This window comes from Hoplias malabaricus, chromosome 5 (assembly GCF_029633855.1).
Source record: "Hoplias malabaricus isolate fHopMal1 chromosome 5, fHopMal1.hap1, whole genome shotgun sequence".
Classification (NCBI taxonomy): Eukaryota; Metazoa; Chordata; class Actinopteri; order Characiformes; family Erythrinidae; genus Hoplias; species Hoplias malabaricus.
In genome coordinates this window covers 52,626,384-52,650,344 of record NC_089804.1, presented here as the reverse complement: position 1 = coordinate 52,650,344, position 23,961 = coordinate 52,626,384, and the positions used below count along the sequence as shown (strand labels likewise).

Here is a 23,961-nt window from a genome sequence, read left to right as displayed (position 1 = left end):
ATTATTATTAATGGGCGGCACGGTGTTGCTGCAGGTAGTGTCGCAGTCACACAGCTCCAGGGGCCTGGAGGTTGTGGGTTCGATTCCTGCTCCGGGTGACTGTCTGTGAGGAGTGTGGTGTGTTCTCCCTGTGTCTGTGTGGGTTTCCTCCGGGTGACTGTCTGTGAGGAGTGTGGTGTGTTCTCTCTGTGTCTGTGTGGGTTTCCTCCAGGTGACTGTCTGAGGAGTGTGGTGTGTTCTCCCTGTGTCTGCGTGGGTTTCCTCCGGGTGACTGTCTGTGAGGAGTGTGGTGTGTTCTCCCTGTGTCTGTGTGGGTTTCCTCCGGGTGACTGTGAGGAGTTTGGTGTGTTCTCCCTGTGTCTGCGTGGGTTTCCTCCGGGTGCTCCGGTTTCCTCCCACAGTCCAAAACCACACGTTGGTAGGTGGATAGGTGACTCAAAAGTGTCTGTAGGTGTGTGTGTGTGTGAGTGTTGCCGGTTACAGATAATGAATGAATGAATGAATGAATTATTATTGAATAAAACTTAAAAAATGATTTGAACTCTTTGACCATTATGATCTTCTCAGGCAACACCTCAAGACGTCAGCCAAAATGCTCGGACACAAATGTGTCTTCCAGCAGGACAATGACCCTAAGCATTTTGAAATGATTTTTATGGAAACACACAGAGTTACTGTGAAATATTAGTTAATACTTATAGCCTAGGTGTATATGAACAAGACAAATTACTGTAAGCAACAGATGGATTGTTAAACATCTGTATATTGTTTCAATATCACGCCGAGCCCTGCTTAATATATCTAAATAATTTCAAGCCTTGGCACTGCAGCTTCCCCTGTTGGTCAGTCTTGATCATATATGTACAGCCTTTTAAAAACACAATACTACTGTTTTATTTATTTCAACTGATAGAAAAGTGAAAGCTGAAGAAGAGCTCAAGTGTGCAGGAGTGTGTTGTTTTTACCTCGCCTAAATGAGAGTCTCCAAGTGGCCCCTTGGTTTCTGGGTTCACAATAATCACTCGCACTCCTGGAAGAATCTGAGGACAGCCGCAAGTCATTTATTCACAATTCTACGTCTCATCTTAACGGAATATATATTAATAATTCTGAAAACAAGACTGTAGACTTACAGTTCCTGACTCTGTGAGCGGAAGACTCTGAGGAGCCCCTCTTTCCACCAGCCTCACCCTGTGACACACACACAAACATGATCATCGTTTTTTTATTTTATTTTTTTGATGTCACTACTGGATTCCCATCAGAAAAACTGCTTCATTCTAACCTGTCATGTCGGAGGGATTTCATATCTACATACACTGTGGAAGGGTCTGGACCGGCTGTTCCCTAAAAAGATAACAGGAAAAGCACTGAGAGAAACAGACAGTGGTAGAGGTATCTAAGGCAGAATAATGACTTCGGACTATAGCCATATATACTATCGCTAGCTAATTTGAATGAAAATCATGTTTTCCTCAACACCAGGGCAGCAGAAATTGTTTAAAACGTCCCTACGTGGTGTGTGTGTAGGTTATTGTAGTGTCTCCTTACCTGGAGGCCAATGGCTAGGTTAACTCTGGAGCCGAAAGCTGTGCTGACCGCTCGTGGGGACAGTCCCAGGTCTTTGAACAGCTTGGAGAATGACTGTGTGAGTGACAGACGTGGTCTCTCCTCAGCCACAACCACACAGCTCCGCACACAGGACAGATTCACCCCTCGCAACTGAAAATAAAAAACACACACCTCTCAGAATCTCAGTCCATCATTGCAATCATCCAAAGAGATCAATATATAAATATATAAAATGTGTGTGTGTGTGTGTGTGTGTGTGTAAGTAAAATGGTCTCACCTTCAAGGTTTCCGTCTGTATGCCCAGGCCCTTAGTGCACAGCTCCATGACTGAACAAGAGCAGAAAGTATCCCTGATCTTGTATTGACTGAGGGTGCTCAGCCACAGAGGCAGAGAATTCTCCAGCTCCATCGGAGGAATCAGGATGGACTGGTGACCTGAGTACACACTGTAGTCACACACACACACACACACACACACACACACACACACAGGCCAGTAATCATTAGAGAGAAAACAAACAAGACTTTTAAACTGAATTTGAAAAAATTACTTGGCTAACCTTGTTATATACACTTTACTAAATACACTGGCAATCAAATACAGTGGCTGTATGCCATGCATATCATCATACAGCTGTATGCCAAAGTGTGGGTGCCTCTGCTCAAATGTTGATGTTTTTTTATTATGAAAATAACAGAATTCATAATCTACAGAGAGCGCACTGATTATTACGTATTACATATTTATAGCAATGTCTCTATGGTTTCGTTACCTAGAGAGGCACCAGAGCACAAAGCCCAAGCCACAGTAGGGGTCGAGGCAGATGGCCACCTGTCTGGAGGAGTACAGCTCACACTGCAGTTTAATAGAGCGACACAAGGCACTCACTGCTGCATGAGATATCTGAGAGAGAGAGACAGAGAGAGAGAGTAAGGGACATGCACAACACTATGGATTCGTACACAAACACAAAATAACTGAGAAAAATTGCAGATCTGCTATTCTAATGAGTACATGCATATTTAGTTTAGCACCTTTATCTTTGTCCATATGAGGTATAGATAAACAGCTTCCAACAGAGAGCAAAGAATGTACATAACTAACAAAATTGGAGTGTATAGATTGTAAGACCCTTTTACCTTGACTCCTGTCAGCATGCCGGTAGTGGACACACTGAAGTCCAGATAGGCCAACATCTCTGCTGTGGGAGGCTTATAGATCTGTGGAGGCCGCTTTCTCGGAAGATCATCTACACAAAGGCCGACACACACACACACACACACACACACAGGAGGAATAGAGGTCACAACATGTCTTTTAAGACTCTTAAATTAAGCTGAAGCAATTTTCACTGGGGGGTTCTTGTAATTTAACGGAGCGATGATAAGTTTCGTGGTTCTAAACCAACAAGAATCCGGACACAACTTAATTTTTAATACAGTATCAGTTCATGTCTTGTCTCCAGGCTGACATTCACTGTGCAGCAAAGTACCGAAATGGATGAATCTGAAGAGTCATTTGCAAAGTGGATATATTAACGGTAATGTCATAACAAAACAGGCACAGCTGCGTCGTTTGCTCTTAGCTGTTCCTGTTGTGTAACGCTGGCATGAACTTTGAGGCTATTGGTTTTCAAAATGGCACACTGGCAGGAATTTCTGAGAAATTCTATATATTGTTTTATCCTGTACAATATATCAATCAGATCTCTTTAAAATGAGTACAGAACCAGTTTGAACAGTGTAACCTGGGGGGTGCTTGAATCAACCCCTAAACATCATAATACCAGCAAATGTAAACCCCATACCTGTGTCTATGATAGTAGGCCATGTTTTCACATTCACACTAGCTGCAGCTTCTTTGGATCGTAATGTCTTCATGAGGGTTTGAGTGGTGAGGATGCAGGCTGCTTTACTTACCTAGAATACAAAAAAAAAAGAAATATATATATATTGTTATATTTTACACCTACATTAACATCAGTGATACTTAGGTCTTACTGATACATTTAGCAAGTAATTAGAGATTTAAATAGATGTATATAGACACCCATCAATTGATGGATGGCACTGAACAGCATTGACTCACATCTATGATCATGCGCACTGTAGGCAGTGTAGCGGTCAGGTTTTGAGGGTGTGGAGGTCTCACTGTGACTGGTATACAACCCGCATACAGGCAACCATAGAAAGAGGCTATCAGATCAATACCTGCAGAGGAGAGGAAGAGATTTCAAACACATAATAGAGACTTAACAGCCTCTCTAACCTCTTTATTACTCCTCCACGTTTGAAAAAAGTGTTTATTACCAGGCGGGTAGAGCAGCACTACATTGTCTCCTGTGTTAATGCCTCCCCTCTCCAGTAGAGCTGCTGTAATCTTCTCTGCTCGCTTGTGCAGCTGCGAACACGTGACTGTACTCACTGCTACCCCCTGCAGGGATAGATGGAAAACCCATTGGGATTATTCACATATACACATATTTCAAATATAATCTAATAACAGATTTGCCTGAAATGGTCTTATTCCTAAAACTAAAACCCACAAAATGTTGTGAGACAATGTTGGGATTGAAAATAAATACCGGACTGTAATAATTTAACATTCTTGTGTATTGACCTTAGCATTCAGTAGAATATAGAGGACATGGTCTGGATCGGACTGTGCTCTCCACTGCAGTGCCTCGGACAGGAACTGGTGCTGTAAAACAGAAGAGTTTCATTTACACTGTACTATCATTCTCTATATCCGCAGAGAACATCATCAAAAAGAAGACGACAGTACATTACAAAACACTGTACTTTGAGAGAATAACCCTGGGAGGGACACATTCAATAATAAAGTGTGTTTTCTGTTCTGTGTAAGACAGAGCTGCGCGCTGGATACACAGACTGCGAAGCGGGAAAAGGCTCATGCAGAGTGGACAGGGCTCACCATGCAGACTTAAGCCTCTTTCACACACACTTCTACCTGGGACTGTAACACTAATAAAGCAGAAACAGACTGAGAGCAGTTTAACTACGTGACCTTGTAAAATCCCCTGTGCATACTAATAGGGCTCATGTGATTAGATTTTTTTTTTTTTTTTTTGGAGTGCACATGATGTAAGAGAGAACTGGCAAAACTATCCTGCTTTCGCGTGACGCAGTTTGCAGAGCAAAGGAAACTATATGTGCTTTTGTCTTTACAGATACACATACACACGCAAAAAACACACAGAGGCAGTAGAGCAGGACTGCTAACAGTTATTCTTACCATAGTCATAGGCCACATAGAGAGCTAGGGGCCCACAGCACCAGAGTGGAAAACAAACAGAGAGCAACAAACCCTTAAGTCTACTTCACTCCACCACACACTGACAGTGTCATTGTTAGTATTAAATACTCCTCATTAGTTGGGTATTTCTCATTTTATGAATTAATATCAAGCAAATAAAAGAGGAATAATTATAATAACATTTCAAAACATTGCCAGCATTTCTCAACATATAAAGCCATTTGTGATATAACGCTCTATCCTAGAGAAGCTTATAGTTAGAATAGTTCATAGTAGTGGTGATAGGGGCAGTATAGACCGTATTTTAAAGAAATTTCATATATCTCTTTTAAAGGAATGAGGTAGGAATGAAACTTTAAACCAATATTAACCAACTATATGTCCTTATAGTATATTATAATTAAAATGTGCATGATAATGAGCATCTCCATGAGTATCACTGAAGCAGAGAGAAGGTGAGGCCTGTGAAGTTAAAAAGACACCATACACACCTTCCTAGATAGGTCCTGGTCATCGATGAGCCCCAGCTCCCTGCCTGCTGCCTGGGCGATTCTTTTCCCTGCCACCAGGTTCCCAACCATGATGGAGGCTGGACCTACACCCACTGTTAAATGTAGTGCATAATTAATCTCAAGTAAAACTGTGGCATAACAGCACCATATATGACAACGTAAACCTGACAGTGTAAAAACATGTACACTATAGAACTGTCCTTTCTAGAAAAATCTATTTCAATATGTTTGGATTTTAAATCTTGCACAAGTACCTGGTTGTTTTTGACGGGGTTTGGGCAGGTTGGTCACACACGTGTGAGGGCACATGAGGATGTTACAGGGGTGGAGGGAGCCCTCCAGGAAGCGTTGCTTAGTCTCACATACATGGATGCCACCTAGTGGAGTCTTGGGTAAGGTGTTGGCAGGCACTAAAGCTAAACAATACAAGCCCACTTGATGGATACCGTCTATGGCCTAAGAAAGTGGAAATAAAAACATATTAGCGATAGAACATTAAAACTATGCTACACAGCAACTTCTGAAGCGCTGGAAAACACCTCTGAAAGCTGTTACTAGGAATCGGCATGAGCAGCTAACCTCATGTATAGTTGAAAAGAACAGAAATAGAGTATTAGAGAGTTTAGTGACATGTTCTTTATTCATTCATTATCTGTAAGCGCTTATCCAGTTCAAGGTCGCGGTGGGTCCAGAGCCTACCTAGAATCATTGGGCGCAAGGCGGGAACACACCCTGGAGGGGGCGCCAGTCCTTTACAGGGCAACACACACACACACACACACACATAGACATTCACTAACACCTACAGACACTTTTGAGTCGCCAATCCACCTACCAACGTGTGTTTTTGGACTGTGGGAGGAAACCGGAGCACCCAGAGGAAACCCACGCAGACACAGAGAGAACACACCACACTCCTCATAGACAGTCACCCGGAGCGGGAATCGAACCCACAACATCCAGGCCCCTGGAGCTGTGTGACTGCGACACTACCTGCTGCGCCACATGTTCTTTATGTTGAATTTAATTATAAATAATATTTAATTGATACTGCAGCTTGATGTTTTATTTTGAGCATCATAACTGTTTTAAATGTGCAATCTATTTTTATTTCAGTGTCAGACTGAGGCTCCACGGTATTCATAGCTTAAGGACAGTAAGTGTTTTATGAGACCTGTAGGACTCTGCTCATCCACTGGAAACTGTCCTCCTCACTGGCATCAGGCCTCTGCTCTGCCACCATCACAATCCGCTCGTCATAGAAGACAGTGACAGAAAACACTGCAATCCTGTAAACGACATGCATATATTCCCACACCCTGCTGTCAGAGCACATTCACACTGTTGCGCTTCCTCAAAAAAAAGGTCCATTCAGTGTTCAGTAGAGAGGTGCAGTACAAGTGTTCTCACCTCCCTCTGTAGACTGTTTTGATTGGCTCTACAGCGAGGGCTGTAGCAACCAGGTCATCTGCATTATGCCTGCGTCCACTGACCATCAGTAGCCCTTCTGTCTTCCCCACAACAAACACCAGACTGCCCTGAGAATAGACAGCAGTGAGAATGAAAGGTGAGGGTAGCGCTTTTAAAAGAACTTTTTTAAAGTAGTGCAAGGCAGTTTATTCTTTTTTAATTTTATTTATTATATATTTTTTATTCAATCCCTGTGCATATATCCACTTTACAATGTCATATCATTATAGTATATATACACAGTAGATAAATTTAAAGAAAACATATGGCACTGAAAGTATACTAATGAAGGAATAGGTATCTAAACACATTGTTTTAAAATGTCTGTACATGGAAAATAGATTAATGTTTAAACCAGGATAAAGTTCTTACAGGTCCGACAAAGCCTAGTAGGCCAGTCCGAGTGAATGCAACTTCTCCTATCGGTGTCCCACCAGAATTCACAGGAATCACCTGAAGACACACAAAAGTCAAGCAGGTCATTACAGCACAGAAATTAGGAAAATGACTTTTACAGTAACTGTTTAATCATAACTTTTATATGTAACAAATATTTTCTTCATGGAAAATTCCAAAATAAGTTACTAATATAAAACATGCCTGCAATATTCAACTATTATTATTTGGGACATTACACTTAATATCGTCTCTGCCTCACCTCAAAAGTATTTTTAGTGACTCCTGGTAGTCCATAGTACATGGTACCTCCGGCACGAGAGTTCAGCACGATCTCTCCAATCTCGTCTGTTTTACACAACATAGGAGGCCCTTCTGGCTTCACTATACACATTAGAGCTGCAAAACACAGAGGAAATTTAGTGCAGCTGTCATAGTCAAAGTTAAGCAAGCAGCAAAACAAAATTCAAAACGTATTAAAACAAATTTGGCCTGACTCTAAATGTAATAGATTGACTAAGGCAGTGGTCCCATCTGTAGATAAGTATATTCTGTAGCACCTACTCCAACACACACACATTATGGAAATGGACATTTTTGCAAGTATATTCATAGCAGTCACCACCCTAAAGCCTGAATTTATTTTGTTCATTTTAAACACCAAACACAATGCAGCTAATCTACTTTATCTGTTGTAAAGGCAAAGCTTCTTAAATTAGGCATTGAGTCCAACAGGTTTTTCAGCTGACAGAGCACGTACTCCTAATATAACTATGATCAGTAGGTTGAGCACGGTGGAAGGCTGACAGATTAGCTGTGGTGTGCTCTCACCTCCAGGCATCACATGGCCAACGTCTTGCACAGTGAGAGCAGAGTTCTTGTCTTCAGTGTTGACCCGGATGACACCATGACTCAGTCCAGCCATCGACAGGACCGCTCTGGCAGGCAGAGGAGCACCACGGGCACCAGGCCTACACACACACACACACAAACACAGATGTATAGGTATCACACAAATGCTCATACCCAGCTCAGATGTTTGAATCTATTGAACTGAAATTTGTTTGCACGACCTGATAATAAGTCTTTTATTTACCTGCGTATGGCTACAGTCATGGCTTCGGGGGAGGAGGCACAGGGACAAATAACCTCAGGCTTTAGCCCATGAGATTGAAACACATTCAAGAAGGCATCGCATGATGAAACGGACCCTGAAACACACACAAACACAGACACACGTGAGTTTCACAAACAAAGCAAATGAGGCTGTATGACAAGCAGGGAGTTAAAGAGTTGTCACAGCTATGTGCTTGTTAGTTTACGCACAAGGGTTTGACCCATCAGCCACGATGAGCATCCGCAGGGAGGACAGGCTGATGTCCTTCTGGTCTCGATGAGCCATCATAGCCCAGTGAAGGTCTCGACACTTCACCAAAGCCACACGAGCTGCACATATAACATACCTAGTCACCTCAGTGAAAAAACTGAACAAAGCTACATTTCTGTGAATATAAATATTAATACGTATATCAATATTTCAGACTATTTTTAATAAGCAATATGTATAGATATATATTAGACATATACATACATACATACATACATGTTTTAACACTGACATATAACAAATATGGAAACTGTGGGTCAATAATATGTGATCAATGTTATATCTGCTGATTCTGATACACAAATATGTCAAATATAATATAAAGTCAAATGAAACATAAAAATGATAAACAGCTCCATGTCTATATTATGGAAAGCATATCTTCACATAAGTGTAGCTGACAGAAATAGCTTCTACATTACCTCTTGGAAAATGTTTGGGGAAAGGGGATGGTAACTGTGTTGTAAACATCTGAATATTTACAGCCTTAAGGGAAGAAAAGCTGACCTTTGCTGACGTTGACTCTTTGGACCCAGGAGAGAGGGCAGGCTTTCATGACAGAATAGGGGACACTGATGGTATGAATTCTGTTCATCACACTCTGGAAAACGAATTTTTAAAGAAATGTAATAACACCTTTACACCACTACAACCATTTGCAGCTCTTAAGTAACTACGAAAAGAGGTATAAGTCATTTTTCTATGAAATGAAACTCTCATGAGATGAAGAATAGAATTGCTTCTGAAAGAGCAAATTTATGTCCCATAAAGGGGTCCAGCAAATGCGGGTGGCCGTAGTCAAAATAAGTTTAGTAAACAATCTCATACAACCAGGCCACAAGGCCTCAGTTTAATAATAAAATCAGTTTCTTACAATAAAGAAGAATCACTGGAGGTGAGGACTGATTGTACCTTCAGAAGATGACAAACGTAAAGCAAACTGACCGTGAGAACCCCATGCCACAAGCCCATGTCCTTCTTGAAGTCCAGAACACTGACCACTGTCTCTCCTGAAACAAATGCACAGGATTTATATCAATGCTCTGTATTTGTATATTTTCCAAACGTTCTGTCTCTTCCCGAGTACAATGTTGAACCAATATCTTGTTCAGAGAGCATGTCAGCCTTGCAAATCCTATGCTTTGGTACGTCTGTCATTTAACATAGACCCATACCTGGACAGGCAACATGAAATATTCACCAGACACAGAATACAGGGTTTTCTGCACATATACAGGAATTATAAATTCTCTCAATTATTTAAAATTTCCTTGTTATGTTGGTACGTTGACTGCATGCATAATTCCGTGAATCTGCTCTGCAAATGTCCTGTTTACACACGCAAATCTATAAAGGTAAACACGCATACTGATAAATCATACGAATCTTGACAGTTATATACACTGCAAGGATGTGACATGACTGTGCAAGTGCATCTTCTGTAGACTGAGTCTATAGATGAAAAAACACCAATAAAAGACTGAAAAGTAGTTCAATTACAGCCCAGTCAAACTCTCCAAGTACGACCTACAGCAGTCATGCTGCAATTGGGGGAATATCAATGATGTGTTGTGCTAACACATGTCTTTTTCTTGATTCTAAAATATGGTACTTAAACAAATAATGGCTAATTGTGAAAGCTAATTTGCATAGAATCAAAATATCTTGATTTACTAATCGACTTTCATGTATCTCCTCAAATAATCTATTCTTCAAATAGTCATGCCGGTACATGCAACTTGTATGACTTAAACATGACATGAGCCTTTTAATAGTTCTGTCCTAATGCAGTAACAGAGAGAGCGCACAAACTGAGGGTGGTAATGAGATTCTTTTTTCTTTAGGTTGGAGTCAGTGATGATGGAGTACTATAGCGTGACTCACCTTCACAGTAATTACAGGCCTGAGTGAGAGCCTGGCAGTGCGTCAGCATGGAGATTTTAGACACAGCCACCCCCATCACCGTGCCTTCTTTACTGGCCTTGTACTAAAAACATGCATAACACCATTAGCGGGTTGAGAAAAAAAATCTCTCACAAACACTTAAACCCAGGCCCATTAATATACAAATACGCACACAGCAGCTTACCTCGATATATGCCGTGTCGGTGTTAGCAGTGGGTATGTGTGGTTGCCAGTCTTTAGAAGGCTTGGTAAGGTACTTAGTGTCTGTGACTACCCATCTAAGTCTAGGCCACCCTGTGAGAAAACACACACACACACAAATGCATTGTGTCAAAGCGTGGTTCAAGACAAAAATGCAAACAGAAAGCAAGAGTGGCCACACTCTGGAGCACAAACCTTTGTACTGCTGAATTTCTCCACTGGGTGTCTTTGGTAGTCCTTTAAGACACACTTCACTGGTCAGAGCCAGACTTATCCCACAGCTTCCCAGTAAGAAGCCGATCTGCTGATTTCCGGCATCCTGTCAGTTACAACAAGTCAATAAGCATTAGAATCTAACAATGATGTTGGCCTGCATTTCAAAGCCATAAGTGACATGGTCTTTCATGTTTGTGTTGTTTCATTTTAACAGACTAAGAACTTGGTAATGTATTTGTGATCAGGTAAAACAAATGACGGATTTTAACTCTATTATAAATCATAACACACTGCCGCTCCCATACCTTGGGCGACAGTGGCACTTCTATCGGAACAGGGATAACTTCAGCAAGCAGACAGCCGTAGAACGCCACCCAGAACATTCCTGGGTCACTGTTGGGGTAAACCAGTGCCACCTAGCACACAAACAAAAACAATAACAGATGACTAGTGGAAGCCTAGCTTTAATTTGTATTGCTCTCAAACGAACAAGAGTATTAATTAAAGAGGGATTCCTTCTCTCATTCTTACCCGGTCTCCTGGTTTAAGCACTTGCTCATTTTTAGTGCCCAGTTTGTTTAAGAGAGTGTATGCCAGTTTAAGACTGCGACTCCATAGTTTACCTGTACAAGACAAAACAGATATTAGAGCTAATAAAGGAAGCCATGTTAAATCAAGTCTTGGGCATCTCCAAGTAATCTACTCTCTCATGTGGTACTGACCGTAGGTGAGGGTGTACAGGGGTTTGCCTGTGATGTCCAGAGCTGTCAGAGCAGGGCTTTTGGCCTGAGTGGCCCCCCAGCGACCCAAGGCTGCCTGCAGAGCTGGGGGCCAGTTACTGACCACACCCAGGGGCTCACCCTTCACTGGGATGATTTGTCGACCTTCTGGTCGTGGTGTGTTGGGATCAGGTTGGGGCACTGAAGAATACGGTCAGAATGTAGGTGAGATATATTTATTTAACTTCCAGTCAACGTGAACATGACTTTTCACTTTATATATTGTGTACACAGCCTCTATTATTTAAGAGACATGAACTTTCATTTTTCCAGGAATATTTGCCCACATCGCCAATATTTAGTCGTATACCTAATCTCATCAGATATTTCATTAACAGTATTCACTGGCTGCTTTAACAAAAACAAAACAGAAAAAAGGGCCGTTTCTGATTTTCCACAGTACTACAGAGAAACATACAATTTAGTAAAAATATTACAGAGTCATTTGTTTTTAATACCAAAATTGTATGCCTTTAATATTCTCAACCAGTAACACTTCAACACTTATAGAAGCGTATGACTCTGACATCTTTTTTGAGGCATGAGCTTAAAAATATATTTTTTTACCTTCCACAATTTGATCAGCGTCGTCTATGAAGAACTCGCTGAGTGGGGGCCGTTTGGGTCTCTTCAGAGTGTTCAACAGCTGTTGGATCTTAGTGGAGACTCTGCTATGCACTGGCACACCTATATAATGCATATATAATATTCAGACATGCACTCACAGAATTACTTATAATGTTCCTAAAAGACTAGACAAGAATAAGACCATGCAAAAGTAAGCAAAGTGGCACACCATTATCACACTGTCAAGAAAACAACAATCTACTACAGGAACAAACAGGATTTTAACAAAGAATTTCAAACGGTGTTACACTCACACATTTAGGGCCCAGGTTACACTTGGCGTTAAAGTACATCTGTATAAATTTTTAAAAGACTAGTGTTGACTGTTGTGTATAAGCTATGGAGCTGATTCAATGACATAAATATGTGAATCTACATTTTGTAGATTTTAATTATATTTATCTGAATATTTTACACATTCTTTTTGTATGGTACTGAAATTAAACTTGATATTTTGAGGTAGTGAAATATGAGTCTTCATTTTTTCTTATGAGTTCTTATGATCTGCGTTTTTTTTTTATCAAATCTGAACATAAATTAATACTAATATTAAAACAAATCAGATAAATATATTTTAAATATAATACATTCAAACAAATATAATTTAAATGTTCAAAATTCAGATTCAAATACTTGTGTCATTGATTTAGCTCCATAATAAGTGCATTGTGATTGAATCAATTGTCCTGGCTTTCTTGTTGTTGCTGAGAAGGTGGAAGATGTTTGTAAGTTTAGCATAATGTGTTAATAATGTTTAATCTGAATATTAGATGGGTTAGAGAATAGAGAATATTCAAACTATTTCTGAACTGAACATGTAAACACTAATAATGATCTGACAAATGCAATCTGATTGCAGTGACTGAATGTTAAAACTAAGTGTAAACAGGGCCCAGGATGAGAAGGGAAAAATCACATGGGGCACAGCACTAAACTCTTAGTCTTCCCTGTTGCTACAATACCTTTTCCTACAGGTAAGCAAGTCCAAAATGGATGAAAAGAAAGAAAAAGAGACTATTCACTCTGAACTTTTCATCCATAGCAATGTGCAACATGAGACATGCTGCCTTACAGGCCATGAACAGAAATATAAACCAATAAAACAAAGGTAAGAATCGTAAAAACATTTATAAGTCTGCATATATAACTATCTGTTATATATATATATATATATATATATATATATATATATATATATATATCTGTGTAAATATCTCTGTAATCATAGTTGTAAACTGCATTATAAATGTCTGAGCAACCTCTAAACTACAGTGTAAATATCTGAATAACGTTCACTGGCTGTGAAAACCCAATGTGGGTAATTTTTTCGTGTTATATGTCTGTGAAAGTGCACTCATACGAGTCACTGAAAAAGTTCATTAGTAAAACATCTCTAAATAATTCACAACATAACACACACACAAAAAAAATTAAGTCTACATTCTGGAGGGTTCAGTACATAGTTCTGCTTTATTTATTTGTAAAATGTTCTTTTATTCCTCTATTTTCATGAGACAATGTTTATTTATCAGGAATTATAACACTTTGATACTCATCTTATGTGAGCTGTGCATTGTGGAAACATTTTTGTTTAATAATAAGCACTTTCATGAATCCTTTTTGCCACATTTACTTTTGTATAGTGTTTTTCTTGGCACTCAAAACAGTTAAGGACATTATAGGGTCACCTCAACCCCCACTAGTCCTTTTAGTAGTAAAAATGACCAACTCCACTACCAAATTTACATTACCCATACCACACCAGTTTAAATGATGAGGTAAAAACTGCATTGTTGATGCAAAACTGCTCACCGTCTGCAGTGTCCATCATGCTTGTGCGGCTCTGACCACGGCTCATACCTCGGACGACCGGACTGGAGCCCAGCTCCACTCGAGAGTTTCTCTCCTGAGGCACTGTGGACGTCACATCAGGAGGGACATTGCTGCTCTCTGCACCGGGACAAAAGTATGTGCTCTAAACATCGCTGTGTGTGGGCTATTCCTTTAGAGAGCCCTACAATGTCATCAAAAATGACTTCCACTGATTTATTTAAAATGCTGCATACTCACATTGTTAAGGTGTAAACAAAGCCATTCAGTGTGGTTTGATATGAAATGCTACAAATGCTCCATACAGGGGTTGGACAATGAAACTGAAACACCTGTCATTGTAGTGTGGGAGGTTTCAGGGCTAAATTGGAGCAGCCTGGTGGTCAATCTTCATTAACTGCACATTGCACCTGTAAGACCATGTGCATCCAATGGTTCAAACACTGTGTCCTGAAGGTGGTGCCGTGTATCAGGACGACAATGCACCAATACACACAGCAAGACTGGGGAAAGATTGGTTTGATGAACATGAAAGTGAAGTTGAACATCTCCCATGGCTTGCACAGTTACCAGATCTAAATATTATTGAGCCACTTTGGGGTGTTTTGGAGGAGCGAGTCAGGAAACGTTTTCCTCCACCAGCATCACGTAGAGACCTGGCCACTATCCTGCAAGAAGAATGGCTTCAAATCCCTCTGACCACTGTGCAGGATTTGTGTATGTCATTCCCAAGACGAACTGACGCTGTATTGGCCGCAAAAGGAGGCCCTACACCATACTAATAAATTATTGTGGTCTAAAACCAGGTGTTTCACTTTCATTGTCCAACCCCTGTTCATTTGAAATGTTTAATTCCTCATTAAATATGATTAAAGGAAATTTTTAAACTGTATTTCTTTTAATTAACGTTGTGGCCTAAAATGTATTTTCAAGTCCTTTTATCGTGGAGAGGCAGACCTTTGGATTTTGGTCCATTCCTAGTGTTCAGCAGTTCAGATGTGGAAGGTTTTACTTGGGTAATTTCCCTGCTTCATTATGCCATGTTCAATACTCCTGATTCAAATCGTGTTTTTACCAGGTTTGCTGGCTGTGTTAGAGCAGGCAAATCACAGAACTGTTTTACAGTCTATATAGCTAGACGCTCCCATGTAAGCTGTTTTATAACTGTTGAGTCAGTTTATGTTGCAATGTGAACTGTGTGGTCAGACCGAGAATGGAGTGTGACATGGTGCCTTTGTGGATGTGTTGGTAACAAGGTATTTGTGTAGCCATGCAAGTTTGTGTGTGTATGTGTGTGTGTATATACCTATGCGAGTGTGTGCGAGTACATCTGCCAGAGTATTGGTCTGGTTCTGGGAGAGGACGCTGTTATGGCTCTTGTTGCCTTCTCCGTGAGAGAGAGTAGACGAGGCTGAGGACGAAGTAGAGGAGCCCTGAATGGAGCGGTTGATCCAAAACTCTGAGTTCTGAAGAGTCTGCGCCAGAGCTGCAGTCACTGCTGCCTGACGCCTGCGCAAAGAGCCCTCATCCTCTGAGGCTGACGATGTGTCTGATCACACAAACACACAATTACATAAACATTATAAATACATAATTATTACCACAGCTGGTGCAGTGGCCTGGGTCAGAAGGGGCAGTAGAATGACAGAGCATAGAGGAGCAGGACTCACCAGGAGGAGTGCAGTTATCCATGGAGGACTGGACAAAGGCTGAGCGCCGCTTTGTAGGCATGGGCATCGCCATCTTCTCCGCTTTGTGTTTGGCCAGAGCCGCCTGCACTGCCTCTGTGTGGATATCTGAAAAAGAGATAAAAGGAAATACGAGCATGTGTGAGCATCAGTGAGCACTAATGTTAAGTTTTTATATTGATTTTCCTTTTGAGAGAATTTATTCATTACACAAGTTGGAATGATGAGCACTGTGAGGAGGAAATGAGGGCTGATTAATTGTGATTGATAGCTGAGTGGTTGTGTGAGTGCATGATTTCTGATGTGGTCACTTGGCTTACAGTTTGTGAAGTAATTTTCAATATGCAACTTTATTGGATATTTTGAGAGATTAGTTTATGAGAAGCATTTTTCATTCAGTGTGATTTAAAACACTGAAACAGTTGTCATTCAGAAAAGAGATTTCTACATTTCAGCGGTTAAGTGATAGTGATTGTGAGACTACCTGATCTGTAGCGTTCATCACGGGCTCCTCCACTCCGGTGTGAGCGGTGCTGCCGTGTGGAGGCTGACGGTCCGGCGTCTGGACTGGGAGAGGAGTCCGCTCCAGGGCCTGGAGCTAACTGGATACTCTGTAGGCCTGGGTCCACATCTAATCACATTAAAAACATTAAAACACACACTTACATACATGCTAAAACCCTGCTAGGCTGCAATCTCTGTAAGGGTTTTAAACCTATACATAAAAGGAGAAATTACAGAAAGAAGGCTTAAGTATTTTTATTATGTTCATTTAAAGCATTTTTGCCGTGGTTAATCATTAATTAATTCATTGTCTGTAAGCACTTATTCAATTCAAGGTCGCGGTGGGTCCAGAGCCTACACGGAATCACTGGGCGCAAGGCGGGAACCCACCCTGAAGGGGGCGCCAGTCCCCCACAGGGTGAAACACACTCACACATTTACACCAAGGGAGTCTTGAGAATCCAATCCACCTATCAACATGTGTTTTTGGACCTTGGGAGGAAACTAGAGCACCTGGAGTATATCAGTGCGGACACTGGGACAACACACCAAGGTCCTCGCAGACAGTGAGACACCGGGACTCAAACCCACAACCTCAGCTTCCTGGAGCGCTGCGACAGTGACAGTAACTGTTGCGCCACTGTGCCGCCCTGCAGTAGTTATTTATACTTCTATCTTAAATATATTTGTGTGTTTCCCCTACCCTAACATTTTTTAATTCTATGGATGCCTCTGATAACCACTATAAATGTAAATCTGTCGATCAATCTAATAAGTTTGGTTTGGTCCGCCATAAAATCCCTTCGGAGTTTTCTTTTTAGTCATTAGAGAGATCACAAGTCAATAAATTGCTGCTTCAGTGCATAAAATAGCACAGATTTAATGGCAGAAAAATCCATACAACAGGTAAATAGAGTCAAACACGCACAGATAAAAATAAAATAAAAATAATAATAATAACATAAAAAAACGCACAGAGAAATCCCTTCAGACAGGTGATGAGAAAAGGGAGCCGCACTAAGGGGTGCACTTTCAGCTTCAAAGCCATCAAATGGCAGCTTTGAAGGCTGTGACACATTTGACATTAAAGGATTTCTGCTCTGGTCCACATGTCCCCTTTAAACCTGCCCCACACCATCACATCACCAGAGCATCAGAGTTAGAGTCCAAGCTAATTCTGCTTCTCTTCCAGAAAGTTCTGTTCAGTCGTACACAAACTAATGATATCTGCAGCACTTTGTGCGTGTGTCAGTGTTACTGTTAAAGCCAGGAATGACTCAGTGGCACAAAACTGACCCAAACACACAGAGTTCAGCTCTTTCACTTCCTCCACTGCCCCTGCTTCTGCTTCCTGCTGTAGCCCTGCTGCGGCATTAGTGTGAGAGATTAATCAGCTCAGAGTCAGAGATCCATGCTGAATTCAATTCTGTTAATTAAATAAATGGCTCTGGTCATCTACCATGATTCATTTATTAAAAATATATGAATATAAATACGAGCAGCACATAAATAAATGTATCTGGAGAAATGATTAAATAATTAAATATATGTATGGAAAATGAGTAGGAGAACATTCTGTTCTTGTAAAATTTTATAATATTTCTTTATCCGTGTTGCTCATTTAAATGTTAAAAATTATATCCAAGTAATTGAATAATAATAAACTAATGGACAGCAGATAAAAAAAATCAGCAGGAGTAAATGTAGGATAAAGTAGTCCTGCCCAAGCTGGGACTCCAATCCTAGTTTGCTCTGTTGTGGGCAGTGATTTCATGTATTACACCATAACAACCACAATTTATTAATCCTTTTATATCACAATTATAATATTTTCATACATCCACCTATTAAGGCTTTACAGTCATGCTTCACATTCTTGAACAAATAGACCACTGCTTATAATCCTGGAAATCAGTGAGGAATAATAAACCAAGGTCATGCTTGCTCATGTGCAGAGGTGCAAAATTTCCTCCAAACACTAGAGTGCAGGAGGGAGCTGTGTATCTTCTCTCTCTCCCCCCTCGCTCTCTCACACAGATTACACCCTAGAAAAGCAATAAACTGCCTACCTGCCAACATCAGTTATTGCCTGAAGAATAAAGGAGGAACCTGCAGAACTGTATAACACAGGTTCCCGTGTGTAAATAAAAGTCCCTGCTGAAGCAAACATATTTTATTTTTTTACAAGTGATAAAACAGAATGAACTAGGCAAAAACAGGCTGAAAGTGATTTATTTGGACCAATACTGCCAACGTATTGTATATTGTGTTTTTGGTACCTTGTGTGGGGGTTGTGATGACACAGCAGCGTTTGTGAAAGTCCTGTGTGCTACTGGGTTCAACTACTTGAAGACTACACCGTTGTTGGTGCGGGTTATAATCAAAACAATAATTAAAATAACAGCCCCTGCTATTTTAAATCACCTTTGCAAATATCGCAATACAAAGATGCTTAACCTTTCAGCCTTGCAACAAATTCACTGCATGTGCTTCACCATCAGAAACATGAAAAAAATGCCTTTCTGAACAGGACAAAGAACATGTACTTGCTGACTGCAGAATTGGAGAAGAATAATACAGTGGCCACCTCTCCACAGGCCTAATGCATGACTCATTGAACAGCCAATGTGAGGCAGGATAGAACAGACAGAGAGAAAGAGGGGCAAAGAAGAAAGGAGGAGAGAGAATAAGCTCTTACTTTGAGTCTGTGGTATGTAAGGGGCCAACAGCCTGGCTCTTTTCTTTTCATAGCCCTTTTGTGTAATGTCACCTATGGAAAAGAGAGAGAGTGAGAGTTAAGTTTAATAAACACAAATTACATGCAAGGAATTTATATCCATGGGTGATGTTTCACACAAAAACAACTCATATTTACAACCAGATGTTACAACAAACAGCTTCAGTTTTTTTAGCTCGAAAACACTGTCTGTAGCCACCAGTGCTGGGGATATTTTTTAAAATGTTGTATTACAATGGTCTACCTTTCTCGTACGGTCTCTTCCATTCACATACACTGAGTATGTTTCCTGAACACAAATTAAGGCAACAACCAGACTACACAGCATTCTAAATAAACTTTTTCCACAGACAGAAATATTTAACCCAGGACTACACACAGGTCTCGACCAGAAAAACCATCTTTCACGACTCCTAGATAACAGCTCATCCAGCATTCCCTCTGAAATTAAGGTTATTAAAGTGTTTCCCCCTTCGCTGCGGTAACAGCATCTACTCTTCTAGGAAAGCTTTACACTAAATTGGATTTGATTTCATATAACCACAAGAACATTAGCCAGGTAGCAATGTGGGACAATTAGTTCTGGATCACAAAAACCCCTCCAGCTCATTTCAAATATATTGCACAAAGCTCCATCATTCCAGAAAACAGTTCCACTGCTCCACAGTCCATGTTAATGCTTCGAACTGGGCATGGTGACCTTAGGTTCATGCACAGCCCTCCCAGAGTCTTAATTTTACAGCATTTATTTATTTAATGGAGATTTACAAAGCTGTACAACCTCTTTATTCTATTTTTTTTTAAATAGAGGCCAGAGACAAATGAAAGCCACTCATACTTGTGTCACTTATGGAAGACATTCACTGCCATCGAGTCAAATTCCAGAATTGCAGAAAGTATTGCATATTAATGTTTTATTTTTTTCTCAGAGGGAACTCTGGGGGATTACTACCTTCGCTTCTACATGATCTTGTGGGTGCACACAGGCACTGAGAGACTTCAGCAGAGCTTAATTACAGATTAAGGGGAAGCTTGTAGTGCTCACTACTGCCTCAGAATGACAGTGTTGTATTAAAGACTAAAGCAATCAGACAGAGAAGAAAACAAACACAAAAGGAGAAGCCTACCATGTGAATCTGCCTTGCTTGTAGCCCCCTCCTCCACTCACGCTCGCTCTTACTCCGAGCAGATTTTGGCCTTGACCAGCTCTACTAAACCTCACCATTGCCACTCAGGCTAAAGTCCACTGTGTGATTCCTGAGTTCCCCAAAGCACATAAGCTCTAACACACCACCTTACAAGAATACCACTATTTTTTCTACCTAATCTCTTAACATTGTTTATTTTATTGCTTTATATGTACTTCCTTAATGAACAAACAACATTCTTAACAGAAGTCAAGGTGTAGTTGCTCCAGTTCCAGCACCTGCCCCATGACTACCTTAAAAAGTAGCTATACAATGAAAAGAAAATCCTTCCACGTCTTCAGTCGGATGGCGATTTCAGTTGTTATCAAACCAGTACTGAAAACATGATCAGTGACAACTAGGGGTCTACACTCCCTTGATGAAACCATGAAATTTAAACGGAAGACATTTTCACTGATGGTCTGCTGCTGCCCAAACTGTTTGAAAATGTCTACACAACACACTGTGATTTTAATCACCATTTCTATGTCATTACAATTAAAATGGTTTGCAATGTATTCTGTTTGAACGTTTTATTGTAGGTTGATTTAATCTTTACATTCAGACATAAGCAATGACCTCAATTTTTCAGTGGCTAAAATTTAACTGCAGCACTAATTATAAGGTTTTGAGGCACCAGGGCTTCTGCTCGTTACTGCGTACAGGCAAACACTGAAATCACTGTCTGTGGTAATTGACAGTATGACACAGATGTGGTAGTTGGAGACAAGGCTGAAAAACAGTGAAGTATTGCTTTAATTTTCCTCATATAATTTAGCAAGCAGTCCCACACCCACAGAAAACAAACATAAGAACCCCCACACACATGAAAACACACACCCTTCCCTCATACCACACGTGTGAGCACACCGGGTAGAAAAACAATAACAGACAATGGTGTGCAAGGGAAATGAAGAGAGCTGTATGATCGCCATCATTAATACATTCACAGATACAGAGGTCCATAAACTAAGCAGAAATACACCAATTTCCACACACACACAGACACAGACACACACACACAGACACACACAGGCCACTCCTTATCCTTCTTGTCTGTGGGAAGTGTGTTGGGGGATTTGACCAAATATCTTATCACACCAGATGCTTCCATATCAGTCCATAGCAACAGTTATAGATAATTATTATGCATTAAGCTCAGTTTTAAGTGTCACTGAAGAATAACAAAAAGCTTATTCTGCTTGATCTGTGTTGATAGTAAAATGGTGTGACCATCACCGCAAAGTTTATCATATTCATTCTTAAAAACAGAGTGGTCTGGTAGGTTTTGACAGGGGTTTTTCACATGGTTTTTCAGACCACATCATGTCTTTAGGCATCATGTCTGACAGAAGATCCTGCACCTTTTGCTGCTAACCTGAGCAGCTGTGGCCACACTAGATCTACAGTGAAAACGGAGATATCACAACAACAAACTCAGTCTTCATCTGCTTTTTCTCACAGAGTTAGAGCCAAGAGAGAGTGCAGCAGGATCCTTGATAAAACCGAGATTAACACTGGCTTGGCTTTTGAAGGGAGCTGTGTGATCTGAAAGTTGTATTTTATCCATGCTGAAAAGGTAAGACATTTTATTTAAATCACCACCTACTAAAACAGGCAGCCAGGCTTTCATTACTGTGGGTTCTGTTACCTGTAGCATAATATTCCTGTGTTACAGTGCAGAACAGAACAGTTACTGATTCTTCTAGGGAAGGACATAACTGAAAAATATTTTCTACCTCTTATTTATAGGGGAAAGAAAAAGCTGCTTGCTTCCACACCAATAAAGCCATACATACGCCCTGTTCCACTCTTGCAAACAATTGGAGATGGTTATTTGTACATGCGTGTTTTGATGTAGCTTGTGGCTGTACTGTGGGTTCCCTTAACTCTTTTCTTTGCGGATGAAAGCAAACAATCTGAATAGCTACAGTTTAATAGACTACCTGAACCTACACTGAACTACTATTGTAATTTTAGGACTGGGAAATATTTGGAAACTTTAAGGACTGTTGCTTCAAAAACACCAAATCACTGGTGACAAACAATTTACTTTTATTCCAAGATGTTTCTTTAATTCATGGCTTCATTAGCCATAATTTCAACACAGTAAACAGCAAGCTAGCGTATACATTAAACACTAAGACTGCCACAAATCAAATATATTTTCAGTTAGTATACACTCTTTGTCTGGAGCCGTAAGCAGTTCTATGCTACATAAAACATTTATATTCAATATAAATGTTTTTGTAATGAATGCCCATAAACAGATTCGAGTAATTAAAGTTACTGTCCAGGCCTAATGACTTCACATTCACCACTGCTTATGTGCTGAGTAGAATAGTAATAGAAACAGTTTTGCTGTTTATAACATGCAGTCTGACTGGCCATTTGGCAGCTTGAATTAAACAAAACTGATAAACAGCTTTTGAATTTTAATACTAATGGTTATTGACTAATGGTTATGGCAAATTTAATGGCAATCCAAACAAAGACCGTTTCACTGCCCAGCGCTAGTTTGGAGAGAGGGAGGAAACCTCAGCCAAGCGCCACAGAGGCTAATCAGAGCCAAGCCACAGAGGTGTGAGCCTGCTTAGTTTCATGATTGTGGAGTCCACCCGATCAGCCCTTTTCTCACGGGGGAAGCACCCAGCAGTTCCAGGTGATAAGATTAACCCACACGGCCATGTTTGTTTTGGGCCTTCCTCCCTGAAAAAGATCAACATGCACCTTCACATGAACTCGGTAAACAAAAAGAGGCCCAAAACCGAGGGAGATTCAGAGGAGCCAAGAGCCTGTTGAGCTGAGAGAAAGATTTACTCAGAGAGAAAACTGAAAGAAAAGAAGACTGAAAGAAGGGGCGGGGAGAGAACAGGCTGAATGCGAGAGAGAGAGAAAGAGGAGAGAGGACAGAGAGAGAGAGAGAGAGAGACTCTCACTCTCATTCTAATCAGAAAGATGTTCGACATTGAGTCTGGAGTTCACGCCTGGATACCTTCCGCGCTTGAGAACGTGGTCTAGAAATGCAGCAGCTTCAGCCTGCCATCTTTTCACACTCTTAAAACACAGATATGCAGGCACCCACTCTGTGTGTCACATAATCTCCAACTCCACTCCTTTAACTTCAGCTAATAAAATTTTATTGGCATGAGTATAAACAAGCAAACTGCATTCTCAAGTTACACAGGAGTGGTAATAGACCCCTATTCCACACCCCCTGACTACTGCTTCCATAACCACACACCTATAGGACATGTATCTTTCAGAGACACACTTTGTTCAGTCTTTAAAATGTATATTATTTTAACTACACTACCAACCAAATAATTTAGAACCACTCTCACAAGTCTGGAAGTGATGCGTCCTGTAATTTAAAAGGAATCTGCTTTTAAACGTACACTAATAATTCAGCATACTGCTCCTATACAAGTAAAATACTTTGTGTCGTCCCATTTATAAGTTAATTTTTTGTAGTATAAAACATACACATTGACATTAATACGCTATAAACCTTCTCAAGGGATTTCAAAGCCTCGTCTTAATCCTAAGGCTAACTTGAACCAAACGTTAAAACAAACAAATACGACACACAGAGGGATAAGAGAGTCTAAATCTGCTCTGTCGTCACATACAGTGAGGGGCATATGGAGTAGCTGAGCAGAGTGTGTGTGTT

At 40.5% G+C, this 23,961-nt stretch overlaps 1 protein-coding gene across 1 annotated transcript in view; it reads right to left on the bottom strand.

Moving 5' to 3' along the window:
* dip2ba (disco-interacting protein 2 homolog Ba) overlaps window positions 1-23,961 on the bottom strand; it is a 54,707-nt gene that overhangs the window by 3,148 nt on the left and 27,598 nt on the right. The window contains exons 2-35 of the mRNA XM_066670638.1: window positions 19,063-19,134; window positions 16,345-16,491; window positions 15,843-15,968; window positions 15,479-15,721; window positions 14,155-14,292; window positions 12,283-12,402; window positions 11,659-11,856; window positions 11,468-11,559; window positions 11,242-11,352; window positions 10,916-11,039; window positions 10,704-10,813; window positions 10,499-10,601; window positions 9,560-9,624; window positions 9,122-9,215; window positions 8,554-8,673; window positions 8,324-8,438; window positions 8,059-8,198; window positions 7,490-7,626; window positions 7,204-7,284; window positions 6,772-6,899; window positions 6,536-6,650; window positions 5,616-5,817; window positions 5,341-5,453; window positions 4,193-4,273; window positions 3,883-4,006; window positions 3,662-3,783; window positions 3,381-3,492; window positions 2,713-2,822; window positions 2,346-2,476; window positions 1,850-2,018; window positions 1,552-1,722; window positions 1,286-1,347; window positions 1,134-1,191; window positions 966-1,040 (exon numbers count right to left, since the gene is read on the bottom strand). Of these exons, the coding sequence (XP_066526735.1) occupies window positions 966-1,040; window positions 1,134-1,191; window positions 1,286-1,347; window positions 1,552-1,722; window positions 1,850-2,018; window positions 2,346-2,476; window positions 2,713-2,822; window positions 3,381-3,492; window positions 3,662-3,783; window positions 3,883-4,006; window positions 4,193-4,273; window positions 5,341-5,453; window positions 5,616-5,817; window positions 6,536-6,650; window positions 6,772-6,899; window positions 7,204-7,284; window positions 7,490-7,626; window positions 8,059-8,198; window positions 8,324-8,438; window positions 8,554-8,673; window positions 9,122-9,215; window positions 9,560-9,624; window positions 10,499-10,601; window positions 10,704-10,813; window positions 10,916-11,039; window positions 11,242-11,352; window positions 11,468-11,559; window positions 11,659-11,856; window positions 12,283-12,402; window positions 14,155-14,292; window positions 15,479-15,721; window positions 15,843-15,968; window positions 16,345-16,491; window positions 19,063-19,134 (4,109 nt within the window). The remainder of the gene's footprint in view (window positions 1-965; window positions 1,041-1,133; window positions 1,192-1,285; window positions 1,348-1,551; window positions 1,723-1,849; window positions 2,019-2,345; window positions 2,477-2,712; window positions 2,823-3,380; window positions 3,493-3,661; window positions 3,784-3,882; window positions 4,007-4,192; window positions 4,274-5,340; window positions 5,454-5,615; window positions 5,818-6,535; window positions 6,651-6,771; window positions 6,900-7,203; window positions 7,285-7,489; window positions 7,627-8,058; window positions 8,199-8,323; window positions 8,439-8,553; window positions 8,674-9,121; window positions 9,216-9,559; window positions 9,625-10,498; window positions 10,602-10,703; window positions 10,814-10,915; window positions 11,040-11,241; window positions 11,353-11,467; window positions 11,560-11,658; window positions 11,857-12,282; window positions 12,403-14,154; window positions 14,293-15,478; window positions 15,722-15,842; window positions 15,969-16,344; window positions 16,492-19,062; window positions 19,135-23,961) is intronic.